Raw genomic sequence first — 19,454 nt, forward strand, 5'->3', positions numbered from 1 at the left:
GCTCCGTGCCGCTCTCGACAATTTCTACTAGCTGAAGTCTTACTGGTGCAAGGGGGCTCGGATCTGTTGTCTGCTCTTCTAAGAGGCCACACCCCTGGTACCGGACTTGATGAAACCTGAAAGAGTGAGGCCCCTAAGGAGTCTGTCATCACTCGATAGCCCGAGACATGTGCCTTTTCTTTCAAACTGCGGAAGAAAAGTTAGAAGGGAAGAAAGGTTTCTTTCTATTACTCGTGCAACAGACCACTAGTCTGAAGGCGCATTCTGACAGACCCTTGAAAACATGTGTCAACAGCAAGCAAGTGCAGAGGTGAGATTCACTTGCCGCGTGTCAAGCTTGCGGGGCGCCTAACAGGTGGCACCCAGCCACCGGTTGCTTTAATGTTAGGCCATGTGGACCCATTCACGCGGAGCACCATGATTCTCATGACCACGGGATGAATTCCCTGAAAATAGTTAAATAGCCGCCTCTGACGTATGGGTGGAGATCCAGTTGACGTATGATCATCAACAGGCATTTCAGTGCAGGTGGCTCGGATATCACCCCTGCCCATCTGTGGACGGATGTGACTCCTCCTAGATGTAGCTACGTGCCGCTCAGTCTCGGGCCTCAATGGCCTAGAATTGGGGGTAGTGGTAGCAAGGGAGTGTCTAGGGAGCAGTGCCAACTTGTTTTCTTGTTCTTACTCGCAAGCGGTTTTCTAGACATAAGCTTTCAATGTTTACTGTTGAACCTGTGTGTACGACTATTTTCTCAAATACTTGAATGGAGATTCAATCACGATGTTTAATGCTCATATGGTAATCATTATGACTATTCGCTACCGACCGTGCGTGACCTTTTCAGCTTATCCTTCTGACCCGGCGAAAGCACACAATCTTCGCTTTGTCCTACACCAGACACATTATCGGTTATGCTGCTCGAAGTCAGAAATTATCCGATTATTCCTTCAACTGACTTGCAATGACACAGTCCTCACATCGAGCGCGATATACCCACACCCAAGATGAACAGTTAACGTTGTACTTGTATCTGTTGACACAAGGGTAGCGATCCATGGCCCACGTGTTTTAAGGGCCGGTGAGGTGATGATTAGGCGAAACCTGAATGATTGAGCTTCAAAGAATTACCGAGGCCATACGTCTGATAGGACATGAGAACATTGGAAGTTGTCGTCCCTTATGACTTCTTCGTGTTTTTATTACATCTCTTCCTTGGCTATGTCTCTACGTGATCAGGTCGGGTATTGAAGTTCTCAATGGTCAATTAAACCTTGGGCATCTTTTCGTTGCTTTTCTACCGAATCTGCCATATTTTTCTGTTTGATTTACACCACGATTTGTCTTAGGGAGGCCGGCCGGCCCCGCTCGCGTCCACGTCAGTTTCGTGGGCTTGAACCTTGGCCGGAGCTATCTCCGAATCCGTAGCTCTCGCCTGGCCAATAGACAGTAAAATTCGCATGTTTCGAAATATCGTATTTGAGAGGATGGGTATCTTCCCCGCTCCCCAATAGTGGTGATGGAAACATCGTAGACAGCCCCTCCTTGACATTACCAGGGTCTGGGATGGCCCTAATCACTGTCTGACACCGCCATACCACCCTTCCCCTGCTTCCTATCCCGATACCTATTTCGCTTCCACCTATCAACGATATTGAGACTTCTGTCAAACGATCCATTTTGCTGCAACTGGCCTTCAGACGCATGCAATCCACTCGGAAGGTGGTCCAATGTACCGCATCCCTCGTACACCTGCAAGCTTAGGTCGGCGACCTCGGGATCTACAGCACGCAGTGATGATACATCTTCTCGTTGGCAGGATTTCAGTCTCCACGTGGTCAAGCACGAGATATGGTCCACATGCAACCTGACTTTGGCGCTTCACACGCACCTTAGTCCTAGAAAGAAGAAAATGAACAGCTCTAGCACTGGACTATGGATATTTGGATACACCACACACGCATGCTAGTGAGTTATTTCCGTTCGCGTAGATATGTACCACAATTTGCTGTTCGAGTCATCTGCGACGTCTTGGAGCTTTTCCACGCTGGCTTGCGTGAGACTCATACGGGTGCTCGAGCGCCAGGGTCCAAGGGCAATACCAGTTATCGGGTGAAGGAGGCCGCCACAAACAAGGGTAGTCCATTTGACGAGGAAGGCTGATGTGGTGGCGATATCATGAAGATTCATTGCAACAAGAGGTGGACGTATCGTCACTCAATCAGCTACACTATGTTTTGTGGCGTGGTCGCCCAAACCCGGCATTCAGGTACGTAGGGCTCACGCCAAATAGCTGGTTGGCTGACTTAAAACCGACTCTCCTCTTCCTGGCGAAATCAGGCCACTTCTATCGGCGCTGCCTGAGTTTGGTGGCTGTCCGAGAGCCCACAAGTCTTGCGTGAGGCTGGGCATCAAGTTCTAAATTCCCAGGTCAGAGAGATCGCCCGTGGATCCCTTGACTGAGCGGTTGGAGAAGCTTTACAGCCTAAAGTCTCGGAGCCGGTGGAGGCTTTTAGTACGCTGATCAAGTGATGGCGATGTGGTGCAGCTCAGCCCGTTGAAGCTCGGTTCTGACAGGTGACAGAACAGGGATAGCCTGCGCTTGATGACCTTGCGAGTCTCCTGTCATTATCTCATTAGGTCTTCCAAGTCGAAGTCCACTCATACCTGGGGAATGCACGATCTTATCTGCCTGGGCCCTGGCTATGCTGCCCAGTGGCAATCCATGTCGGTGATCAGTCGCAGCTCGGTCTCCCCGATTACGTCCAACTACCTTGTTTCCGAGTCCGATCGAGTCGGACAAAGTGGATTTGCGGCGACGGATAGACGACGGGTATTGGTCCCCAGCCAGTAGCTTGGACATTGGGTAAATTAGCTTTGGAAGGGGCAGCGGCTGACTTGATGCACAAGAACCCCTGTTCATATTTTGAGACCAGTAACGCAATCGCGCACCAATCGCGATTCCGTCTAACCGAAGACAACATGAAATACAGAATATGAGATATGATTAGGTATTGAACGGAAAACTGGTTGGTCGTTAGCACATTGCAAGTATTTTGGTGTTCATACAATGGTCTAGACTAAAGTTACAAGTCGGGCAATCTCGCCTCAGGAAAGGGATCAGAATACTTCTTTTCTTTTTCGTCGATATCTACCTGCTGATGGACCCCAGCTTGCGAATCGAATTTGAGAAGCCCCTTGTTTGCGCGCCCAACATGTTGTCGAAGACCGTCGCAAGCCCCTTGCGGGACAATCTCGGCTTTCGAGGGGCTGCGATTGCACGACTCAGGCAGTCCGGCCGTCACCATGGAATAAGTCGTCTTCGAATATCATTCCTCGATGAATTGGAATTTTCTCAATTTCTTGTGCATTATTTGACTGGGTTCATCATTCAAGTTACACTGGCTGCCGCAACTTTCAGAGATGTATGGAGATAGCAGCGTCGCGAACATGAGCTTTGTAAGCCATACAGTCCCCTCTATGCCCGTACTTTAGGTATATCATCAAACTGACAGCATCAAGCATCTCTTCCTCAAGCTTCCGGTCGAGCTTCGCGTAATGATCTGGCGTCTGAGCCTTCCGAGGACCCGGATCGTATCAATTCGATGTAGCACGACCTCTCTCTTCGAAACGAACGATTTTAGCTGGGGGACCTCGCCGGCAAATATACCAGCCAACTTACACACTTGTCGCGAGTCGAGACAAGAGGCTATGCGATACTATAACTTGCGTTTCGGGGTAGCTGGTTCTCCGAAGATATTCTTCGATCCCCAAATAGACATATTGCACTTCGGCCCGGCGAAGGGATTCATGGCATCATCCGCACAATACTTTACTGCCATGTCTCTGTGCAATCCGACGGACTTAGGTGTCGTCAGATACTTAGCGATCGACGATTCCGTACTGGGCAATGCCATAGTCAAAGGCGCTGTTTCTAATTTGGCTGCCCGAGCCATCCGACAACTTGCAATGCGCATGCCTGAGCTGAAGGGACTGGTGTTCGTGCGAAACCAAGCTACTTCCATTACCATTAAAGAGGCGGAAGATCATTGCATAGAACTTCAAAGACTGATTGAGAGCGCTATGTGCGAAGTTGCTGGCGAGTTTCCGGACTGGGAAGCTCCTCCGTGGTTCACGGCAAAGATGGCATCAGGTAAAAATGCTACAAGAGGTCGGGCTTGATAGATTCAAGACAATAAAACCGGTTCAGCCATAAAGAATTTGAGTAGTGTCGGGCCCCGATGAACCAATATCTTCGAGTCGCCACTTGAATTCCATGCAAATTTCTGAAAGCAGCATTGCGCCACAGTTGCCCGAGTGTCGAGAACACTATCCCGCTAGATTCGTGAGGTGGTCTTCCTGCGAACGCACACAGAGTACGTATGCTTGGGTTGATTTCAGCTGGAAATATCAGCCATATCTTTATGTATGAGCTCAGCTTCAGCTTTGATGTATCCATGGATGGGTATGGCTAGCTCCGACAACAGGGTATAAAGGTGAAGGGAGCTTCCAGCTGGACTGTATTTCTGTATCAATACAACCGCCCCTTATTTCGACGCTGCTTTTATCCTATAAAATATGTCTCTTGTTCACATCAGACCCAGGCCAGAGCCTAATGGACCAGTCATCAGAGCATTATTTCATTCCGGAGCTGCGGCGTTTATACGACGAATACTTCGGCAATGCGGTGCTCAATCATACCGAGAGTTTCTGATTGATATCTTGGGGGTGCTTTCACCTGAATCTGTGCGGAGAATTTCGCTGTTCTGGGAGAGAATTGGATATAGTCACAAGGACTGTATCTACCTAGACGTCCGCAACAAGCTCTGGAAAAGAGATAACTTTGCCGAGATGGTGAGAACAGAGGCTGCCATTGTACGTCTGCCAATTTGATAGGGTGGCACAAAAACATCGCTAATATTCAGTCTTAGATGCACATGTGGTTTGTAATAGCGGTCCTGGCAAGCGGCGATGGTGATGACACGGAGCCTTTTGACGCCGTCGTGCTTGATCTTGCACGACGCAGCTATATGGAAGCTCAGGAGACATTTCGACAGGCTGGGTTCTGGCTTTCGAAGTCACGATGAGTACGTTGTGTTCGTGGTTTCTCGGGGTTCAGCTTCCACGTCATTTATGCTTATTGGCATGTCCTTTTTGTGGCATCATCACCTTTCAAGGCTTTGTAAGATAACGTTATTAATCTGATTTACTGTTCTACAACCCAGGACGGATTTCACTTGAACAGATCAAATTCGTGGTATCTAGTGTGGAGCTGAGCATGCCTCGTGACGCACACAGGGCAAACGACGGATGGGGAACGGGCATTGCGGGCAGCACCATTCGTTGACCACATTACCCTCCGCCTAGGGCCGCATCATCAATCGACGCAAGGTCTCAGCTCGAATGGTACAAGGATCCATGCAAGGCCGTGTCGGGCTGGTAGTGTCTGCCCAATTGCCCATCATCCTAGCGCTACGCAAAACAAGCTCCAGCCGCCCTTCCACGCGGCGTTCAAGGTTCGGTCGAGAACGACACGCCAATAATCCCAATTCATCGCAGGTTGACCATGGCGTGGTGTATGTAGAATTCGGGGTCCTTTCACAGACTTCCACTCCCTTGCTCATGGTCGCTAATCGACATGGGGCATTGACATTCGAAATTGAACGAAATGTCGACGCCAGAAAGCTCCATACGCCCAAGCTGAGGATCCGCGAGTGCCCATTTTCGTTTCTTATCAGGGGCTTAGCGGCGTCAGTGGGTTGAAGCATCAGATATATAAGGCTTGCGGTGTTCGAGGTAGGGCGCAAATGCAGGACGTGAAGAACCTGGTTCAAGATCCCAACTCAGCAGCGACGCGCTATTCTGCACTCACAGCATGAACCCTTATCAACGGAAATACCGAAGAATGACCGATCACGAAGAGAGAGCCTTCAGCCGACTGTACCCGGCTGTCAGAGATGAGCTTAACGAACGCTCAGGGGTTTACACGTTCCAGGAAGGATCAAACATCGTCATCGAGTTGGCAGAAAATATCACAATGCCAAAGCAAAGATTTTTCAGAATCGTCGCAGAGTACAAAAGGTTGAGAGCTCTTCGGCGCACTACCAGTCGCTGCCCCAAACATTCGGCCTTTCGATCCTCTCCGCTGAACCCGCACAATGACACCACATGACAACAACCCGAGGACAAACACCAGAAGCAACTGTGAGGAAGGGTTGCTGGAACGATGCTTCTTTTACTCATTGGACTGTGGTTGCAGTCTCCTTGTTGGGTGTGGGTATGCACTAGCAGGACGGCTGCAACCTGACGTTTTCGGGGATATTATTCGTGTGGTGTGGGAAGAAGTCTCAGCAATTTCGGCAGATTCACACAGCCTCCAGTTGACGTTGACTGACATGACCTCTGATCCTTGCAATGAATGCCGCCTCATTATATCCCTAGCCACACACAAATGATTATATACAATTTCGCCCCTTCATCTGTTCGCCTGTTTGCGGTTCAAGAAAGGCCTGCGCTTCACGCCCGCAAGCTCTCGCTTAAGTAGACACGAACAGAAGTATACGGGGCGCATGCCGGTTTGACAGGATGATCACTACGGAGCGGGGCTTCCAATGCCACCTTAATCCCCGAGCACGGGGTTAGGCCGGGTTCCCCGGCACGGGCATGTCAAGGATCGGTCCAACCGGCTCCCAATGGTTTCTCCATCCGCTGCAGGTGGGACGCACGTCAATGTACGGCACGACGTCTCGACGTCTGTGCATACGTCCGTAATTGTGGAACATTTGCATTTCTGTCATGACATCCCGTAAACGGAGGTTGTCTGTTTACGGTCTTGCCGCAGCATGCTGACACTGAGAATGGAGCCGCGAGGGTCTCGCACTCGGACTTGGGACGGCAGCAGCCAGCTTCAGCTCTAGCTAGGAGGTTCAAAACGACTTTCATACTCGTTCTCATTCACTGCTTCTTCCCCTATTCCGAGTCAAGTCGAAAGCAGGCTGATCGGTCCGAAATCCCGAGGGTCTCATTTGTGACATGCTGGCGCCAGCGTGAGACGGAGTCTCGCACGATTCCAAACTTTCTACATCATTCCACCTTCTGGCTCATATCCATCCTACATTAACCTCTAGTCACACCCCGCTCGGTTGCTAGATCATACTAAAGATCTTCGCCTATTAGCCCCGTGCATCTCAAATGCCCTTACCGGCCGAAAGTCATTTCCCATTCTTGGCTAGAACCTTTCTCATTTCTTTGGAGGACAGAAACTTCCGAATATCATTGACTAAGTCATCAGGACATTCAAGAGCTGGAAAGTGACCGCCATGTTCATGCTGGCGCCAAAAGATGATGTTCGCAAGCTGCTTCGCCCAGTCCTTTGGACACTACAGACTCAAAGTTAGCGAAGTAAACACAACACATTTATTTGACTTGTACTGACCGGAAGGATCTCTCCGGGAAAGATGCTCACGCCTGTGAGAACCTTGAGATGCCCGTCAAAGGCTTTATCAGCTTCCTGCTTATCTCCGAACGCCTCTCTGAAGAAGCGCAAACCTGGGGTTGCCCCTTGAATCCAGTGCATCATGACCAAGTTGATGATGTCGTCGTTGCTCAACGCTTCGGGTACATCGACCCAAGATTGAAGCTTTTCCACGAACCACGCCAGCAGACCGATGGGCGAGTCGCCGAGTGCAAAGCCCAAAGTCTGAGGCCGTGTTTCCTGCATGTCGATGTATGCGCTCTGGTCTCTGTGAAAGACACTGCGAGTCTTCAAAAGCCTCTTTTCGTACTTCGAGTAGAGTACCCCGGACATACGCAAGCGAAGATAGGCAAACGGCGCGACACCAAAAGTTGGAGTGGGGGCTGGGAACGTATTGAAATGTTGCGCTCGTACAACATTGGGGTGCTGAATTGCCATCCAGCGAGTAATGAAAGCGCCAAGATCACCTCCCTGAGTTACGAACCAGGGGTAGTTCAAGACATCAGTCATTAGGACTTTGAACGCACGAGCGACCACTGCAGGGCCAACTCCCGACCTCAAGGGGGCAGGCGAGAAGCCAAACCCAGGGATAGATGGCACTATAACGTGAAATGATGCGCAGTTGTCGTTCTCGGAATTGGTCGTAGTCAATTTCTCAATGACCTTGGTAGCTTCAAGAAAGGAACCTGGCCAGCCGTGTACAAATAAGAGCGGGATGGCGTCCGGGTTGGGCGACTTAGTGTGGGTATAGTGCAGTGTGACTAGGCCATAATCAGGAACTTGAATCTTGACAAGGAAATGATTGAACGTTTTATTTATTCGCTCCTAGGGCTAGTTAGATTTCAATCATGAAGAGAAAGTGATAGAGTCGAGAGGCGGGGAACCTGCCTCCTGGTCTTTCCATTTGTACTCATTTCTCCAATATTCCGCCAGTTCCCGAATGCGTGAAACCTTTGCACCTTGAGACCAGTCATCATCAGTGAAATCCGTTTGCTCCTCGGGAAATCTGCAGTAGAGAAGCTTCTGCTCCGTGACTTTCAGAAGCTCTGAATCGATAGTGACGGAAAAGGGAGTCGGACGGTTTAGCTCAAGTTGACAGTCTTCGACAGGAAGCTTGGGCAACATCATGCCCCGACCAGCTGCTCGGCCGCCGCTTCTATGGTTTTGGTACCAGAGTTGTAAGAAGATTGCTCGATTTGGAAGGTGGGTGAGTTTGAATAGGTAGAAACTCCAAATAACCCCCTAGGACAGAGATGCATAGCCAGACGATGGGAACGTACCATTTATTCCGAAGATCCGAGTGCAAGGTTCTGGGGGATCAAACTATCAATGCATGAATCAATGTCACTGTCAACAACCCATAGCGCTGACGATACTTCTGCTGTTCCTGCGTTTCGGTCTGCTCTATTCCCTTCGCATTGAGTTGGCTTGCCGTTGTCCCGCATAATAGACCAGCCGAACCAATGACGGCCACGATTGGGAGTCGCAAATGAGACGAATATGTCCAGACAGAAGCTGGCGCCAGCTAGCAAACCGTGGGGAGATGAGAAATTCATGCAGCGCACTTGGCGCATCCTTAGTAATCGCCCTCTGAAGAAAGGATGAACCACTTCAACTGAAGAAAAAGATACCGCCTCGTGAGGGACCTGGTGTACTAGGCCACGTCACCTGATCTACTAAACTGCAGTGATTGAGGGTTTCCACAGCTTTGAATATCATCCAGACTTTGTTCATCCTTTACTACGCCTGGCGCTTGCGCTTGCACTTGCACTTCCAGAAACCGGTCCCCACCCGACCGATCGGGCCCTGCCGGCCGGCATCCGACCCCACTCCGGCTTGTATGTTTGGCTCAGGTGTCGACCGGCCCGCAAATTGTCATCCGGGCCGAGACCGATTTGTAATGTTTTCAGCCATTAACCCCGCAGCAACAAGATACGCGATTATCGAGCCTTCATGACGTATTTCTGATGAGCAAGAACAGACTACGCACCTTGAGAGTTTGATTTATACCGGGCCAACGTCCGTCTAATATTTCTTCAAAGCCTCCCTAAGCATTTCCCTTCACTCTCCATCATCATCGCTACGGTGTATTTTTGTCAAAATATCCAAACATGAGTGGGAAAGAGTGCCAAGCGCTTGTGGTTGAGGCGCCTAACGGTAAACCATCGTTGGTCAGGAAGTCAATCCCGATTCCCCTGCCGGCATCTAACCAGGCTCTTGTGAAAATCTCACACATCGCGCAGAACCCTACAGACGGCAAGTACATGACCCCAATTTTAGAAAGTGATGCATTATTCTCACATCAGCTCTAGTCCAGTCTTTTGACGGGAATGCCTTTGGCGATGGTGCGGTTCTGGGGTGCGACTTCGTAGGGACAGTCGAAGAGACAGGTGATCAAGTAAACAAGCTCAACAAGGGCGACATCATCGCTGGGCTGATTTGGGGAGGTATGTTGCCTTGGAAGCGTGATATAGACAACTCTGACTTTGGAACAGGAGAAATCAAAGGCATCGGAGGGTTCAGCGAGTATACTATGGCCGACAACGACATCAGCTTCCGGGTCCCGAAGAACATCAGCCTCGAGGAGGCGGCCACGTTGCCGCTTGCTTCCATGACATCGTGGCTTGCTCTGTTCTCCAAAGATTGTCTCGCGATTCCTCGAGAGGGAGGAAAAGATACATCTGTCCTCATTTGGGGCGGTAGTTGTGAGTCTTTTTCCCCAACATCAGTATGCATGCGTTCCGACTAATGATAGATAGCGAGTGTCGGACTTTACGCAATTCAAATTGCTGCACTTCACGGGTTCAAGGTCATCACAACGTGTAGTACACGCCACTTCGACCTTGTTAAATCCCTTGGTGCGAAGTATGCCTTCGACTACCACGACGACGATGTTGTCGAGTCCATCAAGCAAGCGGCACCTGGTCTCAAGTACGTCTTCGACACCATCGGCAACAAGTCCTCTTCAGGCTTGGCGTCTCGAGCAATCGATGAGAGAGGTGGCGGCGGCTTTTGCACTGTAAGACCCGGAAAGGCAAACACTGAGGATGTCACCAAGCAAACTAAGGTGACCGATGTGCTTGTCTGGACTGCCTTCTTGAAGGACCATCGCTACGGCAGTTTCCATTGGCCGGTAAGCCATTCTTACCATCTGCGCACAGCGTCAAATCTCTTTCAGTAACTGACCAAGATAGGCCCATGAGGCAGATCACAAGCTTGGAACTGAGTTCTTCGAGAAGCTTGCGGGTTGGGTTGAGGAAGGCAAGATCAAACCTAACAAGCCTAAGGTTATTCCTGGTGGCCTTGAGGGGGTTCACAAAGGATTCCAGGAGTACCGTGATGGTAATGTCTCCGCTACGAAACTCGTGTATGCGATTTGACCTTTTTCTGACGGGATGGATTGGAGGGCATCATGCTCGGCGTTTGCTCGGCATTTTTCTTTCAACGCAGCAGTGGTCTCATGTTACCGGCCGAGTGTTATGGAGACGGGTCGTCGGCAAGAACATTGAACGATCATTGAATCAAGTTGCCGAACGTAGAAGACAAAACGCAGTATCTTAGTCAAACCTGGGACTAGAAAATCGGGCCTGCTAGAGCCAAGAAGGTTGAGAAAACAAAAGTAAACATCATTCTGCTCTCCTTTCGCTTGTCATCAATCCTACTTTCACCTCTTCAGCCGGTGTGTCTGCTCGATACTTCGTAAGATTCTCCTCCTCTGCCACTGCAGTCTTCTGAGGCGCGTGATTCAGAAGGACTGTCTTGCTCCCGTTTGCGCTGCTCCATTCCTTGCTCGACATGGCCAGGTCACTGCTCTCAGGGTACAGAATTGTTGTGAGAATTCTGCCAACAGTGAGTTGCTGAAGGCGACGTCGAAGAACATTAATAGTCGATGATTGAGAGATGGAAGTCACGAGCAAGACGAGCATGATCGACAACATGACCAACAGCAGAAGGAAAGCCGGGATTCCGAACGCGTAGTGATACTTGATCCTCCGTCCGAACACCTGGATAGAGATTTCGACGGCGTCTTCCGGCACGTTATTGATTGAGCCCAGCGTCCCCTTCGTTCCAACCACCGCTGAAGCCGCAAGATCGGTCCATAGAAGCTTGATGACATTTGAGATGCCAGTCGCATCCGCAGAAAGAGCCTGCCACCGTTCAAAGATGGGCATATTCGACGCACCAGCCAGATCGAATGGCCACTCCTTATTAAGTGCCCCTTGATTCGAATTGTAAGGGAAGAGAAGTTTCATCACACTTGATGGAAAGTCGCTACCGGGTAAGTTATACGTCGTTGACCCGAGAGAGGGTTCAAGCTCGCTGAGTGAAAGAGAGGCGGAATATCCTGGAATATGGAACTCCCGCTGCTTGACTGTTGAAACATTAGGCCGAGAAGCGTACTCGGGTGAGATTATCCCCCAGATGGAACTGATGCCATCCATACTGAGGCCAGAATCTTCCATACCCCAAAGCGGGTAGTCCTCGGGGCTGCTGTAGTTCTTTGGCATGATGGACGTGACCTTAAGACTGCTGAGTCCGTCAGTGCCGTTGGCGGTAAATGTGACTGTCTTTACTATTGTCCGCACAGCCGCGGCGCAAGAGTAAAGGGGAGAAGACCATTTGCTGTGGTTCTCATACACAGCCAGCTTGCTACCGCCATCAACCCTCTGGGGCACACCGCGAAGCAGGCCGCATCCAACGTAAATGTGTGAGATGTTAGCGAGGTCTGCGTTACCGGCGCCGCTGCAAAGTACCTCAACGTCTGAGAAGTTTCTGTCGTCGACGCCGAATGGATTTGACCAGTTTGCAGATGGGTTTGCACCAATAGTAAAATGGTTGAGATCCAGGTAACTGCCGAATCTGCCGAGCCCGAGCCCTCGGTAGCTTGTAAGAACGTCTACGTCAAGCGGGAACTCCTTACCCAGGTGGGAGTCCACGTACGACCATGCCTTCCTGCCGACAGTCTTGTTACTCGTCGCCGTCACGTTCAAATATGCCATAGTCCAAAAGTTGTTAAGCCAGGCTCCTTTGTAGGCTCTTCCATCCAAGTCTGGATTTGCCTGCGTATTCTCGCTGTTGTAGAATGGGTACGTGCGGTTGATGTTTACGAACCCCCCGCGGTCGGTGAGTCTGAGATTGTCAATGCTCGGAGAAGGAACGGTATAATTGACTTCGAAGTCGAGCGTCAAGTTCAGCCCAACGCAACTCGTGATTGGCTCAATAAACAGCAGGTCCTCGGACCAGCTAGCCCCTTGATCGATGTTGGTGGGTATGGTATGGTTCCGGAAACCAATACCACCATTAGCCGCGTCAACAATCAGGCCTTCGACGACCTTGATGTTCGGGTCCATGATGTGGCTCTCTAGCTGACGGTATGCGCCGACAGCAACCTCGGTGCCGTTATCGACGAAGGCCCGTCTCCTGACGGTAAGCTGCCGCCATTCAATGTCGAAGAAGTTTGAGATTGTTGTGCGGTCTTTCGTTCCGCTGGAGAATATTTCCTTCGCGGTGAGGTTGATTTTGGAATCGATGCCGAAGGGCATAGTGAAGTTCAGGGTGCGGTTGCTTCCGCTGACAATAACGCTGCTCTCAGAGTAAGGGCAGGGTGCCGGGCCTTGATCCAGCAGGCTGTGACCCCAGCTACAGGTGCGAGAAAAGTTGTGAAGCCCTCTCTGCGATGTAGCTGCGCCGAAAGACCCGCTGTCTTTGATATACGAGAAGGATCCTAGCCTACTCCCGAGTGTATCGATCTCTTCATAAAGGCCCAGAGGAGTAACAACACCAGCGATGGCGATGAGGACTGAAATGATAGGGACCGCCCAGGAAATGAGGGAGATCCAGAGTCGGGCACCATGGCTTTGTACTGAGTCGGACTGAAGGATCGTGGGCCACCATGTTCGCTGGAGAACACGGCTGGCAATGTTCCTGTATCGTTTGTTCATTAGCAGGCATTACCTATTGGGGTGCAGAAGGTAGCTAAGGAATGAAACGGACTTACCAAGTAGCCACGGTCTCTGTGTCTCGGAGAAAGGCCGCTAGTATTAGGGCGATCGCTGTCGGGCAGAAGATCTGAGCTACCAGCAGATCAGGGTCAATACTTGACTGCAAATCTCCACCATGGTGATTGGACTAAGTCAAAAAGAAATCTTACCGACAACGATAGCAGCTGCAATGAAACCAGCAACATATCCAATAGTTACTTCAATCATTTCGAAGGCGAGAACTGACTGACAAGCAGATAATGAAGACGGCTCTGGAAATGGAATGTCGGTGTAAAGAAAAACTCCAAGATGACAGAACACCGCGTGACACAAAAGAACCATCGGCGGCGGAGGCGGATAACGCAGCTAAATGCCCAACGGACCAGATACCTTATTTTTAAGCTTCTTCTTTCTGCCCTATCATGCCAAGAACGCCTCATTCTCGCGAGACGCCTAGCCTGATCATGATTATCAGGGATTTGTCGTTCAAGATGCAACCCTGATTGGGTCAACTCCAGGCAACCTGCAAGCTAGCGCAAATTCGCGCTCTTTGCGATGACGAGATTATTCGAGCTGAACTTTTAGCCCTGCTTTTCATTCGTCATGTTCCTCGACCCTGGCTACTTCACCAATTGCTTGGGGGTGCAAGCGGGGGAATAGACCCCCGTTTCTGACATTTCTATGCTAGACACCCTATCCCTGCCAAGAATGGTATGGGAGTTTTGATTGTGGCAGGCTTGACCAATTGTGATTGAAGGGCGCACTTCGTCCAACGGCGGACAGTCTCAGACCGCGTGGCCCGCGGAGAACGTGATACTGAAGCTGGTCAAACGATTGTTCACCATTTTGCCAGGATCTCTAATGGCAATGGTTTCATGTATTGTCGAAACTCTGATAGTTAGTCTTACCTCGAACTTGATGCAGTGTAGCTGGTTCTTCAGTTGCTATTCTAGGCTTCGGCTTTCCTTGCAGCGCTGCATGTAACTAAGTCGTATCCCACACTACATATCTTATTATTACACGCTCGAATGCAAAGAAAGTGTAGGTGTACTTTGCAAAATAGCAAACAAGAGCGAGTCTCGGGTGTCGCATACGAGTACTATCTCACTGAAAGCTGGATTACGCTAGTACACCGGCGTATCGGGGGGGTGGTCACGTCGCTGATCAGAGCTGGAGATGGAGATTCTTGAAATCAACAATTAACTTTGGAAATCAAGAAGAAAGAAACAACCTCATACATGTCCAGTAAAGTGCATCGCCCGTCCAGTAAGAGGAGAAAACACGGGAAAACTCAGTAAAAGCACTTTCGCTGGTCCTTTTGTTAGCGAGAAGACTGCAGGGTACATATGGTAGGCCATGCCTCCTAGAGAAGATAAACAAGCAAGTTTCAAGTAACGAATTGGCCCCTTGTTAATTCCTTCGGATCGATATTGGTAAATCACCCTTACGTCATAGTCGTAAGTATTGGAAAGTTAGGTAGGTAGACACGACATGCTGCATTGTTCATAAAGCCATTGCTGGTCAAGCTTGTACTTACGAAATCATGAATTCAGTCTGCTTCACAAGTCGAAAGGGACACTCTGATTTGCCTAAGGTCGGTTACGTCTGTCAGAGTCTGTTGTAATACACACGTTGCAGTATTACACGACCATCGGCTGAACTATCGGACGAACACTTCTTACGAAGGAAGCAAATCTTGACAAGCTTTATCTCTACCGTTTCAGCGATCAGCAATGCACGAGCAGTATGAAGCTGGACACACGCGTACGTATTTCCAACGGATATTCTTGTTGTCCCATGATGACCATCTAAGATTACTACCCGGTGCCCTTTGGATTGCTACGGCCGCGACCTCTCTTCCGAAGAGTAACTGAGATGGGTTTGTTCAACTGGCGTGAGTAGACCCGAATTGATTGACAAAATCCAGTCAGTGGTCTTATAAATCACAGGTCACAGCATTCATCATGCACTTGAACTAAGCGAGCTAAAATCGCGACGCCGACAATGGGTAGATAACGACGCAGCAAGCGTCAATATGTTCAATTTTGGATCAAAATATGTTCATAATCCATAAAACCCCTTGTCACCTCCCATACCCCCCAATCGCTCACAGAATCCTAGATGCCTTTGCGCATCTAAGAAGTGCCAGAGCAGCCGACGAAGTTGTTGCCGCTGGCACCGGTGTGGGTGATCTGGCCGGCCTGTCCGCAGCTGGCGTTGATGACGACACGGTCGGCGCCGGGGGAGCCTTATTGTACTCGTTAGTCGTGGTCAAATATTACACAGATGACGCTTTCCGCGGCAACACAGCCCAAGCCAAGGAACCGCGCAGCACAACAAGACACATGAACAAACAATACTAACCTCCGGTGTAGACGCCGCTGGTCTTGATGGGGAACTCGTACCACGGGCCGCTGACGTCGAAGTCGAAGCCCTCGTAGTTGTTGTAGCGGTGGGGGTAGGTGGAGGAGCCGGCGACGGTGCCGGCCTGGACATGCTGGCAGGCGGCGTTGGAGGCGGCGTTGACCTGGGCGGTGGAGTAGGTGGTGCTGCCGCAGGTGGTGGAGCGCTTCTCGATGGCCGCGGGGACGGCCGAGACGGCGAGGGCGAAGAGGGAGACGAGGACGACGGGGAGCTGCATCTTGACGGCGGGCGGGGGTTCCGAGTAGAGACTGAGAGTGAGTGTGTGAGACTGGCCTGGCGAGAGAGAGAGGAGACTTCAACCAGACATCGCGGGGTGGACCGTCTTTATACACGAATTTCACAATGGATGAGGAATTTTTGGACTTCCCGAGGGAGACGACTACACGAACGTTGTTCCCCGTCACAGATGCAACGCACAATCACCGGTTTCCCCCCTCCTCCACCCAGCTGACGGAGCTGGGCAGACAGCTCATGAGCGGCGGCGCTGGGCGGAGGGGCGCGGCGATGATTGGGGTTGCGTTGCGCTGTCAGCGCCGGGTTTCCCTGTCGCGTTGTCGATCGCCGGTCACTCAAAGCGGAAGGTGTGTTGTAAGGATCTTATCGCATGGCCAGGAACGCGGCCGTGGTTGGTCGAAACCACAAGCGAACTCAGCAAGAAATAGCGGAAAATAGAAGCTAAAAAGCCAAATCACTACTTATTGAACTGCCCTCTGCTTCTCCGTCTTCATTGGTGGCTTGGGCACGGGGTGGAGGATGTCGTGCGCTAGTCAGGCCGCATCTACCGAACGGCATTGCAACGCCAACTTCTCATTCCTCCTGGGGCCAGAGGACAGGAGGGCGCCGTCGACGGCCCGGTGAGGAAGTCTCTCCCGTGTCTCCCGTGAATCCCGTCCCACCCACGCAGCGCGAATCCCCGCACTGGAGGAGGACCCCCCTTGCCGCCCTGCGCACCCTGTGCACCCTGCGGCCACCTCCGATCCACCGGGGGGTCCTTATTTCTTAAGCAGCTGTCGAAATGGGTTTAAGCCCGGCGGTGGTGGATTCCGCAGGGACGCTGCGATTGTCGGGCTGTCCCTATCATTCTGCCCACGAGGGCCCTGGGTTTGTTGTGAACCGGGCAAAACTTGGCTTTTAAGCGCGCTTTAGACTGTGGTGATTTCCTTGGCTCGGTTGTGAGAGGCTGGCATGATTTTACCTTCTGAGTAGGGTTACAAGCGCGGATGCCATGTGGGTGCGTTCGTCTCATGGACTCGGAATCGGCAGAGGCTGGAGTGGGGAAGAAGCGAGAGAAAGGAAGGGGACTCGGCTTCTTGGGTGACGATGTCTTGGCTTTTTCGTGGTGGATCTCTGTTCAACGGCATGGGAAAGCGACCGTTTTATCAAGGTGTCTGATAAGGAGCATGGCAATTGGAGTCGCACCACAGCCGTTCTTGTTCTTGGTGATTGAATCACCACGATGATCGTATGCCCTGCTGGAGAAAAACAGGCTTGACAGCGTTCGTTGCTAATGGTGCAGGGGCATGTGCCGCTCACTCGATGCCTGGCAAATACCCAGAAACTTATTTCAATCGTCAAAAATCAGCGCCGGAGACGTCCGCTCGTCGTTCGCCAATGTCAAGCTTCTTAGCTTGCATGTGACAGTTTTGACTGCTCGCTGTTTGTTCTGCCCGCATCGGATCAAGTGCTGGATTGGGCATAGCATCCCTGAGACAAATGAGGTGTTTCGCTTGTGGCGGGGGAGGCCAACATCATCAACGCCGGGTTTCTGAGCATCTGGGAAGGTGGTAATCCTGATCCCTTCGAATCGCAGCGTGTGTGGCAGACGATATCACGAAGTGGCTTGATTGTGCGTGTAGTACAGGTATGGCAATCAAGATAGCTGGTCGGCGAGCGGCGAGCTCCTGGGCTGTGAAGACCAGAGATAGCTGGACGAGGAGTAAAGATGTTGAATTGAGAGATATGGGATTAGCGAAGGCGAACAGCAAAGAACGTCTATCGACATGGAGGAAATATGCGGTGAGACCGGTCGAGGTCGACCTCCTACACAGCTTAGGCAGATGCAAACACAGGACTCCAATCCTGCTCCTCCAACCACTTGGCAAGACTGGGAGGCTCAATCTTGACCTTCAGATCAGAAGGCCAAGTCAGCTTTTCCTTCCATCCTTCAACCTTTTCACCGAAGAAGCCGTATTCATCCACGAACAGGTGAGTCTGGGGAACCTCCAAACCCAAAGGGTTTCCAGCGGCTAAGTCGTCCACGCTCTTCTGGACAAAGCCAAACTCTCGACCAGTGATGCGCGCAAGAGCGTCTGCCGTCTGAAAGCGCGACTGATACTCGTCGTACGCGGCAAGGATGGTCCCAGCCGGCTCGTCGACGACCAGGGCCCTGACGAACGGGCCCGTGCTCTTCGGCGCATCGATGAACGGCACGGCGACGTCGCCCGAGGTGGGGCCGTCGAACTCGGCCCGCTTGGTCTCGGGGTTCCAGCGGGGGACAAAGTACGAGCCCGGAAGGATGTTGGAGTTGTAGTGCCCGACCAGGATTTGGGACGTCTTGGACCACAGGGCAGGGTAGGTCTGCTCGATGTGCTTGACGATGTTCCACTTGCCGTCGTAGTGGTGCACATGCTTGAGCTTCCCGTGGCTCAGCTCATTGACACCGGGCAGGTTGCTGAAGACGAAGCGCTCCAAGGTGGGGACGTCTGCAGCTGCGGCAGCGAGGTTATAGCCCCATTGTTCCTCAATATCTTGAGCGACGACGGCGGGGTGGACGCCTTTCTCTTGGGCTTTCTGGGCGACGGCTGGATCTTGGATGACGCTCCAGAAGTCTGTGACGGCAAATACGGCAGTGGCGTCCTTGAAGGCGGCGCGCAGGTCCGTGACGGAGTCGAGAGAGCCAGAGACCATCTCCGCGCCGAGGTTGGCCAGCTCAGTGGCGGCAGCAGACGAGGTGTTGCGGGTGACTCCACGGACATGCCACTCGGATGCCAGCGATTTATCGCCGAGAAAGGTTCGAACAACGGAGCCGCCTTGGTTACCAGTTGCGCCCAGGACGACGAGAGTTTTCTTCGAAGCAGACATGATGAGGCTTCTGTAGAGAACGATGTGAGATATTGGTGAAATTCTATTGGAAGACTGTAAATGCGATGATAATGCTGAGGACATGAAGCCAAGCTTGATGTAGTGGGCTTGCCTCAAGTGTTATATCTGCATCTTGAAATCACGCAAGTCTGGCAGAAGTCCACGATATCGGAATCCGCTTGGCTAGTCAACGCCCCTTGGCGGAGAAATGCGACGCGTCCACATGGTGTTGAGTGCCAGCATAACGTTTGTATTGACGCAGATTACGAATGAGATAGTAGTCGCGGAGTTTGTCAGCGTCAGCATGGCGGACTTCCGTGGCTCACGCCGTGGACGCGGTTGTTGAACATGATGGAGGAATGAAGACGCCGGTTTGTAGCTAATTAGCCCCTCGGCGTGGGATAATTCGAGATGGAAAAGGGCAAATAGCGGGCTGACATCTCGCCGGCGGGGATTGGCTTGGCGGGATAAGGGATTGCCTTATGTCAGCAGTA

The 19,454-nt window shown here is 51.4% G+C and overlaps 4 protein-coding genes across 4 annotated transcripts; 1 reads left to right on the forward strand and 3 right to left on the reverse strand.

The window, feature by feature from the left end:
* Window positions 1-9,585: 9,585 nt before the first annotated feature.
* On the forward strand, window positions 9,586-10,854 carry COL26b_011318 (uncharacterized protein; the record flags this gene model as incomplete). The annotated part of the gene is made up of 5 exons (XM_053183989.1): window positions 9,586-9,631; window positions 9,787-9,921; window positions 9,970-10,179; window positions 10,234-10,607; window positions 10,669-10,854. 5 exons carry the CDS (start codon window positions 9,586-9,588, stop codon window positions 10,852-10,854), a joined length of 951 nt encoding a protein of 316 aa, XP_053032069.1.
* A 246-nt stretch (window positions 10,855-11,100) lies between these two features.
* Window positions 11,101-13,593, reverse strand: COL26b_011319 (uncharacterized protein; the record flags this gene model as incomplete). The annotated part of the gene is made up of 2 exons (XM_053183990.1): window positions 11,101-13,399; window positions 13,553-13,593. 2 exons carry the CDS (start codon window positions 13,591-13,593, stop codon window positions 11,101-11,103), a joined length of 2,340 nt encoding a protein of 779 aa, XP_053032070.1.
* A 1,997-nt stretch (window positions 13,594-15,590) lies between these two features.
* Window positions 15,591-16,096, reverse strand: COL26b_011320 (uncharacterized protein; the record flags this gene model as incomplete). Its single annotated transcript, XM_053183991.1, has 2 exons — window positions 15,591-15,703; window positions 15,820-16,096. The coding sequence occupies 2 exons, from the start codon at window positions 16,094-16,096 to the stop codon at window positions 15,591-15,593; spliced, it is 390 nt and encodes a 129-aa protein (XP_053032071.1).
* A 1,832-nt stretch (window positions 16,097-17,928) lies between these two features.
* Window positions 17,929-18,960, reverse strand: COL26b_011321 (uncharacterized protein; the record flags this gene model as incomplete). Its single annotated transcript, XM_053183992.1, has 1 exon — window positions 17,929-18,960. The coding sequence occupies one exon, from the start codon at window positions 18,958-18,960 to the stop codon at window positions 17,929-17,931; it is 1,032 nt and encodes a 343-aa protein (XP_053032072.1).
* Between the last annotated feature and the right edge of the window lie 494 nt (window positions 18,961-19,454).

Source organism: Colletotrichum chrysophilum (genome assembly GCF_026319265.1).
Source record: "Colletotrichum chrysophilum strain AFK26 chromosome Unknown scaffold_136, whole genome shotgun sequence".
Classification (NCBI taxonomy): Eukaryota; Fungi; Ascomycota; class Sordariomycetes; order Glomerellales; family Glomerellaceae; genus Colletotrichum; species Colletotrichum chrysophilum.